The sequence below is a fragment of the Neophocaena asiaeorientalis genome, unplaced genomic scaffold (genome assembly GCF_003031525.2).
Source record: "Neophocaena asiaeorientalis asiaeorientalis breed wild unplaced genomic scaffold, Neophocaena_asiaeorientalis_V1.1 scaffold140, whole genome shotgun sequence".
In the NCBI taxonomy this organism is placed as follows: domain Eukaryota; kingdom Metazoa; phylum Chordata; class Mammalia; order Artiodactyla; family Phocoenidae; genus Neophocaena; species Neophocaena asiaeorientalis.
Window position 1 is genome coordinate 2244070 of NW_020173729.1, and position 12490 is coordinate 2256559.

The following is a 12490-nucleotide window of genomic DNA, read 5'->3' on the forward strand; positions in this document are numbered from 1 at the left end:
AATCATGTTGTAAGGTTCTTGTGCAGATTTAATAAGTGTATACGTATGTAAGCACTAAGAACAATTCCTGATAATAGTAACTGTTCAGTAAATGTTACACTGCTGCTGTCACTACTATCTTTATTAGGATCAGTTCTTATTTTTAAGACTTTCTTTACCATTATTTTCTAGAACAGCCTCAATCCAGGAAGTTACATGATGTTAGTCTGTCATGTCTTACCTAGCATGTTATCCATTTTTTGAAATCTAACTTTTACCGTTCTAAAAAATCAAAAAACCCTTTGGACTCTGCTTATATGGTTCTTCGTGGGCTGTTGGGATTTTTAAAGATGTTAAATATGGTCTCTTGTCCTTGAAGTCTCATCAGTTCCACTTCACCAACTGATTTCTTCCAATCAGTGTTAGAAGTAAATGTTTAATTAGTGCTAGGAGCATGTACTTTTTAGTGTGTAAGAACCAGGGAAAGCGCATTCAAATCTTTACAGAGGCCAGACAAGTGATACATAATGAAGTAGTCTGGGTGTAACAGAAAGGAGTTGATGGAAACAGTGGTGACCTAGAGAGCTCGGACCCTGCTGCCAATCTGTTCCTGTTAACTGTTGGCTGATTGCTAAGTGGGCCAAGTGTTGCTAGATTCTTCTGATTTTTTAAGAGAACCTGGAAATCTAGATTTTTGTATGGGCCAGTCAAAATCGTCAGTGACTTGTACCTTTGAAGGGTTTGCTCTTTTTTATTTCAGAATGGACTACTTTGTTTAAATTTCGTAGTAATTTTTGTTAAATCTAGATTTACATAACCTTTAGCATTTCTTATGTACTTAATCTAAGTCTTTACATAAGGAAGCTGTCAGAGACTTATCAAAGCTAGTCGATTGATTAAATAGTGCCCTTGTGTCCATGGTAATGTTGTTGATTTTAGACTTAGGTAACTTAGCTATAAGTGTGTTGGCTTGCCTAGGCTTTGTAAACAACCTTGTCTATTCCCAGTAAAGATAATTTTCATCTGCATTAGGGTGGTTGGGAAAATGGTTTCTTTATGACACTTCCTTCCCCCAAGACCAAAAAGGAATTGCCAAACCTTGAATTATGTCACTGGGTGAATTGTCGTGGTAAGAGTTTAGTAGCATATCTCTAAAGACTGCGTTCAACCACTCTGCAAGTCTGAAAAGTAGTCAGTGGTTGCTAAGAGATGTACTAATCAAGTATCTCCATAAACATATGTACTGCTGGAGATGGCTCCTTAGTAATTTGTACTTCACATTTGTGGTTATATTTAGCTGAAAGGTACTGTAATTATCATGCAAATTATGCAAATCATCCAGCCTGTCCTTAAAAGTGACCTTTTGTTATTGTGTTTAAAAAACTGAAGACAAATTGGACATGATACAAAACCAACCCATGAAAAAATGTTAGGTTCTTAACTGAAATAAAATTCACGAGGCCTTGAATCTCAGCTCTAATACAAAGAACTATTTTCCAAACAAGTTCCTTGAATATGTCAAAATGCTTACATTTCTCTCTCAGAGTCTATAGCAAATAAAACTTTAGAGAGTTTATTTCTACCAGGAATTTTATCAGATAGACATAACCAGTTAACAATAAATTGCCCCATCCCATCCTGTCCAACCTATAACTCAAAAACCTTAAAAAAGGGCTGGGCTGCTCTGACTTCTGCATCCAGAGCCAGCTTGGTAGGCAAGCAACTCGTGCAGGGGCAGCGGGCCCTGTGCTTAGAAGGACCTTTTTCATGGTTTAACGCTTTGCTGTTGCTGTCGTGAAATTCTTAGTACTTTTTGAACAAGGAGCAATACGTTTTCATTTTGCGCTGGGCCCACAAATTATGTAGCTAGTCCCTGCCTGTATCCCACTAAGTGCATCATTATGTACCATAGCAACTCTTTCTTGAAATGCTGACCGAATTAAAATTTTAAATCGCAGGGTTTTCTTGAATCAGTTGGAATAAGTGCTTGAGGGAGAATAGAATGGACTTTTCTACTTTGTAGGAAAAATGCTGAAATAAGGAGAGAAATAAAAGCCTGTGACTTGGCAGAGTTGTTCGTGTTTGTATGACTGACACCTTTGAAATGTTTATACTGAGTTATAGGGGTCCTGAAGTCAGAACTGCTGGAAGCTTATAATGTGCAACCTTTTGATTCCTTGTCCACGCTGTGCTCGCTCAGTGGTTGCCCATAGTCAGTTCATTTCATATGTTGGTCCTCTTGAGTTGTTATGATTCATGGGAGTCAGGCTGCTGCTGGCTCTTCTTTCTTGGTTCTGGGCTGTTTTCTCCAGGTGCTTTATTACTTGATCGAGGTGAAGTTATTAGGAAGATAATTTTTTTTCACCTAGCAGAGTAGCTTAAGTGAAAAACAAAGCCAGACATGTAGAGATCTGATTTTAGTTTGGTTTAAAACATTGAGAATACTAATTTCATTGATTATTTACTCTATTTTTTACATGAAATAGCGCTGGGCAGTTGCTTCTTTATGTAGAAGAGGGTAATGGGCTTTTTGTTTCAAGTCTTTTGCTCATATGGTTTATAAAGAAAAATCGCAAGCCCTGCCTGATCCTTCCCCAACCCACAGTCTCATTCCCTTTAGGTAACCACATTCCAGTCTTCTAGCTGTTTCCTTATATGTATCTCCTAATTCTAAATAGTACTCTTACTGCCCTTTGTTGATTTTTTTCATCTGTTCCTACTATAAGCCACTACATGTCTCCCTCTATGTCTTTCCAATGCAGTTATGTCACAAAATTTAATTCAATCAAATTGTAGTGTTTGCATTAGTACGACTGTGTATATATTGTTCAGAGCCAAGGCACACATTATGCTATAATTACATTTCTTTTCTTGTAGGGCTTTTTTTTTTTAACCCCTAGAATTAGTAGTTGCCTTATTTTTCACTTGCTTGCTTTCTTATGTAGTCGTCATTAGTTCATCCCTTAGTTCTCTGAGAGTACCATACAACTCTTCCCAGTCTGGCCCACACTGATAACTAGTCTTTTTTTTTTTTTTCCTCTTGGAGGCCTTTTTTCTGGAGCTCCAGTCATCCTGCTCTAGTTGGCACTGGCTGCTTTCTCTAGGCTGTATCTGCAGTGGCCATCCTGGGACTTAGCTTTTCTGGACTATGTCTTTATTTCCTTGGTTTCCTCTCTTTCGTTTTGGTGGGATACATACTCTAAATGCTTCCTAAGAAAGCGTGAATGGGATGTAAATTTTTTGAGCCCTGCTTCTCTGAAAATGGCTTTATTCTACCCACATACTTGGTTGATGTTTTGGCTAGGTTTGGATTTCTAGGTTGGAGCCCATCCTCCCTCAGCGGTTTTAAGGAATTGCTCTATTGTCTTCTAGCTTTCAGTGTTGGTGTTGAGAAGGCCTGTGCCAGCTGAATTCCTTATCCTTTATAGTGACCTGTTTTCTCTGTAAGCTTTTGTGATCTACTCTTTGTCCACAATGTCCGGAAACTTCAAAGTGTTGTGCTTTGTTCATTTATTGTGCAGAGGACATAATGGCCCTCATCTGTATTGAAACTCATGTACTCATGTCCTTTTTTCCTAGAAAATTACATTGAATTATTTCTCAGATAATTTCCTTCTCTTTATTTTCTCTGTTTCTCTGTCTCTGTACCCATTTAACATGTCTGTTAGTCATGTGTTGGACCTCTTGGATTGATCCTTTAGTTTTCTTATCTTCTTTCTTCTGTTACAATCTTCATCGTTTGGTTATACTTTCAGCATAGATTTGCTCATTTTAATGCGCCAGTCCTTCTGAAACTTTTATTTCTGTTACATCTTGAATTTCCAAAAGCTCTATTTTATTTTCTGAATATTCATCTGTAATAGCATTCTGATTTTGTTTCAAGTATCTAGTAGATTTGTTTATTTCTGGGGATGTTATAGGTTCATTTTTTGCAGTATTTTTCTGCTCCTTGCAGTATGGCTATTTCCTCTGAGTTCTTTATGATGGTTTGTTTTGGTCTCTATCTTTTATGTTAGAGTGTTTGGTGATCTTTGACAATATTCATAGTTATACGTTAGTCCAAAAAAAGCCTCCTAGAGGGCTTCCCTGGTGGTGCAGTGGTTGAGAGTCCGCCTGCCTATGCAGGGGACACAGGTTCGTGCTCCTGTCCGGGAAGATACCACATGCCGCGGAGCGGCTGGGCCCGTGAGCCGTGGCCGCTAAGCCTGTGCGTCCGGAGCCTGTGCTCCGCAACGGGAGAGGCCACAACAGTGAGAGGCCCGCGTACCACAAAAAAAAAGCCTCCTAGAACCTGTGTCTGTGAGTGTGTGTGTGTGTGTGTACGCGTAAGTGGGAGACACTTGGCACATTAGGCAGAGGCCTTGCCATTTCATTGAGAAACCTTCAAATATTAGTATATCTGCAGGTGTTTTCCTCTTGAGACTGTCAATTTCCCCAAAAAGGGACCGTCTAATCTGCCTCAGTCAGAATTGAGAGCTTAGTCAGGGAAGGGCCTGGCAAGGGTCATGTTCTTCAGCATGCAGAATTTTATTAAATCCCATTATTTTCAATAACTGTTTTACTTTAGCTGTATCTGATATCCCCAAGACTAGAGACTTACTCATTTGTTCCCTCCAGACCTTGATTTTCAATCTTCAGTACACTGCATGGGACAGAGGATCTGGGAGGTCTTGTTACTCTTTCTCCAGGCTTTCAATCACTTCTGCTGTTTCTAGCTCCTCACACCCTTGACATCAAATATATCTGGTGCCTTCAATTCTTATGCCTTTTAAGGGTTCCCTGGTGTGAATTGGCTTGCTTCTTGTTGGCGTCCCTCCCTGCTGGCAGAATGGAAAAACATTTAGCGGAGTGGAGAAAGAGGAAACCTAAGATAGTTACCCCTTGCCATCTACTTTCCATCTTTGAGAGATGTGCAAATTTGTCTAATCTGCTCTCCAATCCTTTCTGCCCATGGATTTCTTCCATTTTTATTCTTTTTTTCTCTCACTTCAGGGAGTGTTCAAGAGGAGAGAGGTTCAATCTCCCAAGTCTAACTGAAAGACCCTAACTACCTTTTTCATTTTGCCCTTTTAATTTCACTGTAGATTTATTATGAGGTTCAGGGGAGGTTCTTTGGCTAAATCACTAGGCAGTTCATCTCTGTCTGTTAGTTTCAGGAAGGCTGATTTTGTAAACTAGGAGACAGCATGTTGACAGGTCTGTCTTTTCTCTGTAATCAATCACCCTGGAAACTCCAGCTTTGCTTCTTTGACAACAAGTTGCCTGTTACATTGTAGGGAGCATAGTCTACCTAGGCATTTACAAATACTGGATTATGTTTTTCATTGCTTTTTTTTTTGTGGGGAGTGTTTGAAGTGTATATATGACTAAGCACACAAATATTACTTTGTTTTGGAAATTAGAGCTCATCCCACTCTCTCCTCTGTTTGGGCCTGTGCAGTGTTCTACCTTTTCTTGTGTCTCATACATCGTGAAATCATCAAGAGTGTGTTCTGTAGAGCAGCAGAAAATTAGTTTATATACTGCAATTCATCTTCCTCAAAGAACATAGAATATATAATGTTTGTGGCTTTAAAACTCACTCAGGTTAGGTGCCTGGTAATACATTTTCTTTGAGGACCTAATGGAAACATGAGTTAAATAATTTTTGTTTAATTATTATGTGTTCATTAAACTCTTAAAGATTAACAGTACAGGGCTTCCCTGGTGGCGCAGTGGTTGAGAGTCCGCCTGCCGATGCAGGGGACACGGGTTCACGTCCCGGTCCGGGAGGATCCCACATGCCACGGAGCGGCTGGGCCTGTGAGCCATGGCCGCTGAGCCTGCGCGTCCGGAGCCTGTGCTCTGCAACGGGAGAGGCCACAACAGTGAGAGGCCCACATACCGCAAAAAAAAAAAAAAAAAAAAGATTAACAGTACATAAGCATGGTTGATTCAAGTTTTGCTAAAAGTACACCCCCTCAAACCTTCTACGTTAGTTGCAAATTACTCATTAAGCCCTTTTACAACACTTGAAAATAGAAACCAACTAAAAAAATAGAACTCAAAGGATAATTATTTCTATTAACAAGGAATGGAATGAGTAGGTTAGAAATCTGTCGTTTTATGCAGGCATTAGGTAAGAGATACTGAGCCGGTGGGGCCTTCTTTGCCCATAGCGTTCACATCTTTCTTTCTTAGACCGTTTCTTGTGGAAATGTGTAGTTGACTTGCTCATTGCTTTCCTGTGGACTCCAAGTTTGTTCGTGTGTGTGCACGCATGCATGCGCGCAGCAAAGAGGACGATCCCTGGTGCGTGCAGAGATTGACTGATTGACTGGTTGATTGATTGCATGACAAAGTAGGCAGAGAGATGGCATGTATTTTAATCACATCTTCTGTTCAGATAGGCTGCTGGTGATGGTATGTGTTATTGAATCTGCCATGAACACTTCCTTCACCTCTAACTCCTAATTTCTTCATGAATGTCACTTCCTATAGCAGCCTTCCCTGATCACTCCAGTTCTCCCAAATAGAGTAGATGTGTCTGCTATGTATTTATATAGTATCCCGAGCCACTTACCATGCTGCTTATTTCCCTGTATCCCTCATTGCGTTAGGCTCTGTAAAAGCAGTGTTGCTCATCATTGTATCCCTGACACCTTGCCCAGTGACTGGCGACATACTCATTTGAAACATTCATTGTTTGAATGGATGCATGACATTGTACAGTCAAAAATTTTGTCTGTCTCACTGCCCAGTTTTGAAGACTATTCTTCAGTTTGTGCTTTCTGCCATTATGTAAAGGGATTTTTCTTTTTTTTTGTCTGTAACTCTGTCTTTTGTTCAAAGAAAAGCACCAAAGTAGATGATTTATTTGATTACTGCCCACTGCGTTCTTCTGCTGTCGGTCTCAGCCTCAGTCTTAATCACCTGAAATCATGCTTTAGTCTGTCCTGATAGCTTTTTTTGGTAATTAGGGTAGTCTCTTCATTTGTATGCTCTCTATATGCTCTTGAAATGTTTTGCTATGAAGTCAGCATTAGAACTATGAGTTTTGTTTTATTGCAATGATAATGAAGGTATGAAGAACTCAGTAAAATTCAAACCAGTCTCCAAGTTTGTTCTTCAGCTAGAGGAACCTGCCCACTATTGTTTAAAAAAAAAAAATAGAAGACTTATTGAGATATAATTCATATACCATAGAATTCAGCCTTTTAAAGTTTACAATTTGATGTTTTTTTTAATACATTCCACAGAGTTGTGTAACCATCACTGTTATATAAGTGCAGAACACTTTTTTATCATTTCCCAAAGGCACAGCATACTCATGAGCAGTCACTGCTCTCTGTCTCTATGGATTTGCCTATTCTGGACATTTCATATAAATGGAATCATACAATATGTGGCCTTTTTGTGTCTGGCTTCTTCCACTTGGCACGATGTTTGAGAGGTTCATGCACGTGGTAACATATTTTTGTACTTCATTCCTTTTTACGGCTGAATACTATTCCACTGCAAGCACACTTTGCAGCAGTTGATGGGCGTTTGGGTTATTTTTCCACTTTGGGGCTATTATGAATCATGCTGCAGTGAACATTCATGTACAAGTTTTTGTGTTGACATGTTTTCAATTCTGATAAGGTGTGATCTTATCAGGATTCAGTTATTGCCTTTAGATTACAAATGATTGGGAACTTAAAAATAATGTTATTCATGTATAACATACATATGGAAATCATTAAGTGTTTACCTCAGTGGTGAACACACCCATGTAATAAGAGCCAGGATCTAGAAAGAGAACATTGCCAGTATTGTTGGGAACTTTGATGCTTGCTTTGGTGTGGGTTATCTAAATTTACTTGAATGCTCTGGCAGAGCTGAAAGCTTAACTATATATTTGGAACATAAGCTCAGTAGATGGCTTATTGTATAGAATTGCGGTGATTGAGGTAATGGACTCTAGGGTCTCAACTGCTTGGGTTCAAATCCCAGCTCTACTGCTTGAGACCATGCGCAAGTTACTTAGCATCTCTCTGCCCCAATTTCCTCTTCTGAAAAATGGGAGTAAGACTACCTCATAAGGAGTATTAATATAAGTAGATTGCTTAGAAGGTTGCCTGATGATCATACTAAGTGCTGTATATGTGTTACCTATTATGATTATTGTTATGATTGCTATTATTGTGTATATCTTCTCTAGAGTATAAGCTACCCTTGTCTGACTTATCACTGTATTCCCAAAGACTAGCGCTGTGCCTGGCACATAATAGATTTTCAATAATTTTTTGAGGAAGGGAGGGAGGGAGGGAGGGAGAAAGGAAGGAAGGAAGGAAGGAAGGAAGGAAAATTATTGTTATGATTGCTATTATTGTGTATATCTTCTCTAGAGTATAAGCTACCCTTGTCTGACTTATCACTGTATTCCCAAAGACTAGCGCTGTGCCTGGCACATAATAGATTTTCAATAATTTTTTGAGGAAGGGAGGGAGGGAGGGAGGGAGAAAGGAAGGAAGGAAGGAAGAGAGGGAGGGAGGAAGGAAGGAAGGAAGGAATTTTAAGTGAGTGGCAGAATTCCCAAATCCTTTTCTGAAACTGCTTTTGACAGCGACACTGTCTTTTATTTACAACAGCTTTTGGAGCTGTTTGACAGCGAAGACCCACGGGAACGGGACTACTTAAAAACAGTCTTACACAGAATTTATGGCAAGTTTCTTGGTCTTAGAGCATTTATCCGAAAACAGATTAACAATATTTTTCTAAGGTAAGTGGAGGGTGGGGGGAGAAGGAGAAGCAAAGTTGGTGGTTTTATAGAAGTATTAAGTAAACCTCAAATATTTGACCATAGTGTACTGACTTTTTCTCTTTTTTCTTTTATCTTCTCTCCTCCCCTCCCCTCCCCTCTTCTTTTCTGTGTCTTTTTAGGTTTGTTTATGAAACAGAACACTTCAATGGTGTAGCTGAACTGCTGGAAATATTAGGAAGGTAAGCACATTTTTATCTCATTGCTAATCTCAGGTGAATGTCGTTGTGATAGGTTCAGGTGGCTACAGGGAAATGCTACCCCAAATCCCTTGCTTGTATGTACATCGGGTCTCATCTGTGCTTATAGCATGTTTCCCAGCTGACTCTACAAGGCACAGTTTTGTGTTTCCCTTGTTCTATAATTATGAATTGCTATTTTTTTTGGAATGACTGAAAGAGCTAACAGTTTATTCATTATTCATCTAATTGCAGTCAGGCCAGTTACATCTTATTCTTGTCAGTTTCGTTTCTAGGCTACCTCTCCTGTGCCATAATTTTTGAAAGTAAGTTTATAATAAGTTAGAAAGATTGCCATTTTCAAAGAGTCCGTGTACCCAAGTCAAGTTCTTGAACAGCTGCTGCCTGGAGTAGTGGAATGAATTGGAAAGAGACAGCTGTTGTGTGGGTTTCTACACACAAGAGAGCTAATGTAACTGGACGATGTGATTACTTAGTCTCTCCTCCTAATATGAGGAGAGAGGGAAGGTGGAGTCACACGGTTCTCTCTGGGACTTCCCATAGTTGGGCTCTTTACCCAGGGATAATCTTGGCCTGGGCCAATTTCAGGAACGGGAAGGAATGATGTCTGGAAATGGAAAGGGTCATGAGTGAGCAAGGCAGGCGATTATTTGGGGAAGGAAAAGAGGGAAGGAAAAATAAAGAGTTGTTGATACAAAAGCTTTTGGGAACTATCCAACTAGGTGTGAGATCTCAGGAGACTTTGCTGGGAGATCAGAAGCAAATTTCCTTCTTCTAAATTTCCTTCCTACTTAAAGATATTCTTTAAAGCGACTAAGAAGTCTTGAATGCCACTGGGGTGGGTTTTGGGTTGTTCTGGACTAAACATAAACTGATTAAGATTTAACCTAATCTCACAAGAACAGTGTCTCAATTTAGCTTGTTGTGGTAACATTGCTAATTCATGTCTCTTTTCTTTTTCCTAGTATTATCAATGGCTTTGCTTTACCTCTTAAGGCAGAACACAAACAGTTTCTGGTGAAAGTGTTGATCCCTTTACACACTGTGAGGAGCTTATCACTCTTCCATGCCCAGGTAGAATTTTGTACAACTACTTTTGGAAGCAAGATAAAGTTTGTAAACCCAGTGTTTCATTGATATTGTTATTTACTTAATTTACACAAACAAACCGCTTGTTAAAGTTTAAAGTATTCCCCAAGGCAAATAAAAATGTGTATATATTTTCCTATGTATAGGAGTGTCATGGGGATATTTTTCAAGTGGGAGAAGCATTTGTTTAATCATATCATTTTACAGAGAGAACTTAGATACTTGCCCAAGTTCACACAGTTATATACTGAAAGTTTGCATATAATAAAATGTAATGGGCTTTTCAGATGTGTACCTTTGGACATGTGTAATCATTTGGGGATGTTCTTGAATCTTTTAGCTCATCCTCATTTTGCATTAGTCTATCCTTGCCCTTTGCCCCCTCTTCCAGTTCATCCACCATTTCTTTCTCACTTCCTATATACAAATAACACTCTCACAAGTAAACAAATCAATCAGTATTTTCACTTACTTTTATTTTTAGCCTCCATTACTTTAAAAAGCACACCCTGTCTAGTCCCCACTCTGATTTCCCTGCTAAAACTGCCTTGCATGGTAAGCATGTCATTAGGAGGTAGATAAATGATCTAGTGGCATTTTAATTTTACCGGTTCAAACCTCTGACGCCCTCCTCCTTGCAATGGGAGTGTTTTGAGTTTGCATAAAAATGTAACACATTTTTCAGAGTGGTGTTCCTCTTTAAATGTGAAATGCTGTGTTTCGAGGAAAAATTAGTCCATATGCTTCTAATTTAGAACACCATCAAAATGTTGTTTCGCAAGGGTGGATTTCTTGTCCAAGAATCTTTACGAGCCCTTTTGCAGATCTTGTCTCTAGTTTTTGAAATAGGATATCACATTTCATGATCATTTACAAATTCTTACCTCGATGAGTTAGCATCAGATGTAGAACTCTTTGTGTTTGTCCAGGGCTCTACCTGTGGCAGGTACAACCTTTTATCTTTCCATGAAGCTGCTTCAGTTTGCGCGTGCCATTTCATGCCACCAGCAATGTCTTTAATAAGTGCCTGCTTCTCATATAGGACTTTTCTGGAACCACAGTAAACCCCAGTACTGTTGATGTTCCAGCAAAGAGAAAAGAAGCCCATGAGATGTAGCTCAAACTATATGTAGATGAGATACTTTCAGAATATACTGGATGTGCTGTTTCACCTCTGCTTTTCATTAGCTGAATATTTCATGTCCCAATATGCTTTTTAAAAAAATTTCCCTGGAGCCTTGTTAGTGTCAATCTTTGGCTTGAAAAAGTAGCTTCATATTTTGCTTTATATATATTTTATTTTAAAAATGAATTGAATGTGAAGTTATTAAAACCAGACTCTGGAAACTTTTTAGGGCTTTTTAATAATACATCTTTGAGCCCTGAGTATATAGAATTTCCAATTTTGTCTTTTGTCTGTTTGTTTCTCCAGCTGGCATATTGCATAGTACAGTTTCTGGAGAAAGATCCTTCACTCACAGAACCAGTAAGTATTTTTTCCATAATTTCAAAACACTTCAGAAAGACCACTTTTCATGGTGTATAGAAGAAAATTAACTGCAATTTGTTTTTCCCCTTTTCATTTTAGGTTATTAGGGGATTAATGAAATTTTGGCCCAAAACATGTAGTCAAAAAGAGGTAAGTGCTCAATGTCAGTGTGTTAATAGCTTACTAGAGCACTGAGATAATAAGCATGTGTAAAAATGCATTATCTCCTCTAATCCTTATTGTAACTCAGCAAGGCAGGACTGTAAGTATTCTCATTTGACTAGTTATGAAACTGCTATTTAGAGGTTTAGTAGCCTACCTGGGTATGCTAAGTACAGGTGATTAGGCCACAACCTGCCTCCCTGATTCCTGAACCCTGCCTGGGCTTTTACCCTGGGCTGCTCAGCCCTGGGTAAGTCCAAGGCAGACCCCAGTCATGTGTCCAACTGTCTAGCTCTACTGATGTCCCCTTCCTAGTGACCACCTACGTAATATGAAGGTTTTGCTGTCACTGTTGATAGATGCTACAGCAAGCTGCCCCAATACCTACTTTAAAGCCTCATGTAGGTGGGATCTTACTATGCACAATCTTAAAGTATATTACAGACCTTTAGTTTCAGCTATTCACAGGTGGCCCTGGAAATCTCTGATCTACAATCATTTGTACTTTTGCCAAGACCTAAGTGAGCATGTGCTGTGTGAGGTTTCCGTGGAGGAAGTGAAGCTCTTAGCCTCGCGGTGAGCCTAGCTGGGCACCAGATCTGCACCCACTTTTCTGAAAGGTTAGAAACCATATGGAAAATGGCCCACAAACAAAGGTCAGCTGTTAGTTTTTCATGTGGAGAGTATTTTGGAAGAACTTCAGAATGTTTCTCAACAAATGGCAAGGCTCGACTATATTTCGCTTTTAACAGAAACACCCTCCTTCTCAAATCAGCTACAATTCTCCAA

At 39.3% G+C, this 12490-nt stretch overlaps 1 protein-coding gene across 3 annotated transcripts in view; it reads left to right on the top strand.

Annotated features, from left to right (window-relative positions):
- The window catches only part of PPP2R5E (protein phosphatase 2 regulatory subunit B'epsilon), a 148499-nt gene that overhangs the window by 118541 nt on the left and 17468 nt on the right, over nt 1–12490 (top strand). For all 3 annotated transcript variants that reach the window (XM_024750805.1, XM_024750807.1, XM_024750806.1), the window contains exons 6-10: nt 8592–8722; nt 8884–8943; nt 9927–10035; nt 11483–11536; nt 11639–11689. In XM_024750805.1, the coding sequence (XP_024606573.1) occupies nt 8592–8722; nt 8884–8943; nt 9927–10035; nt 11483–11536; nt 11639–11689 (405 nt within the window). The remainder of the gene's footprint in view (nt 1–8591; nt 8723–8883; nt 8944–9926; nt 10036–11482; nt 11537–11638; nt 11690–12490) is intronic.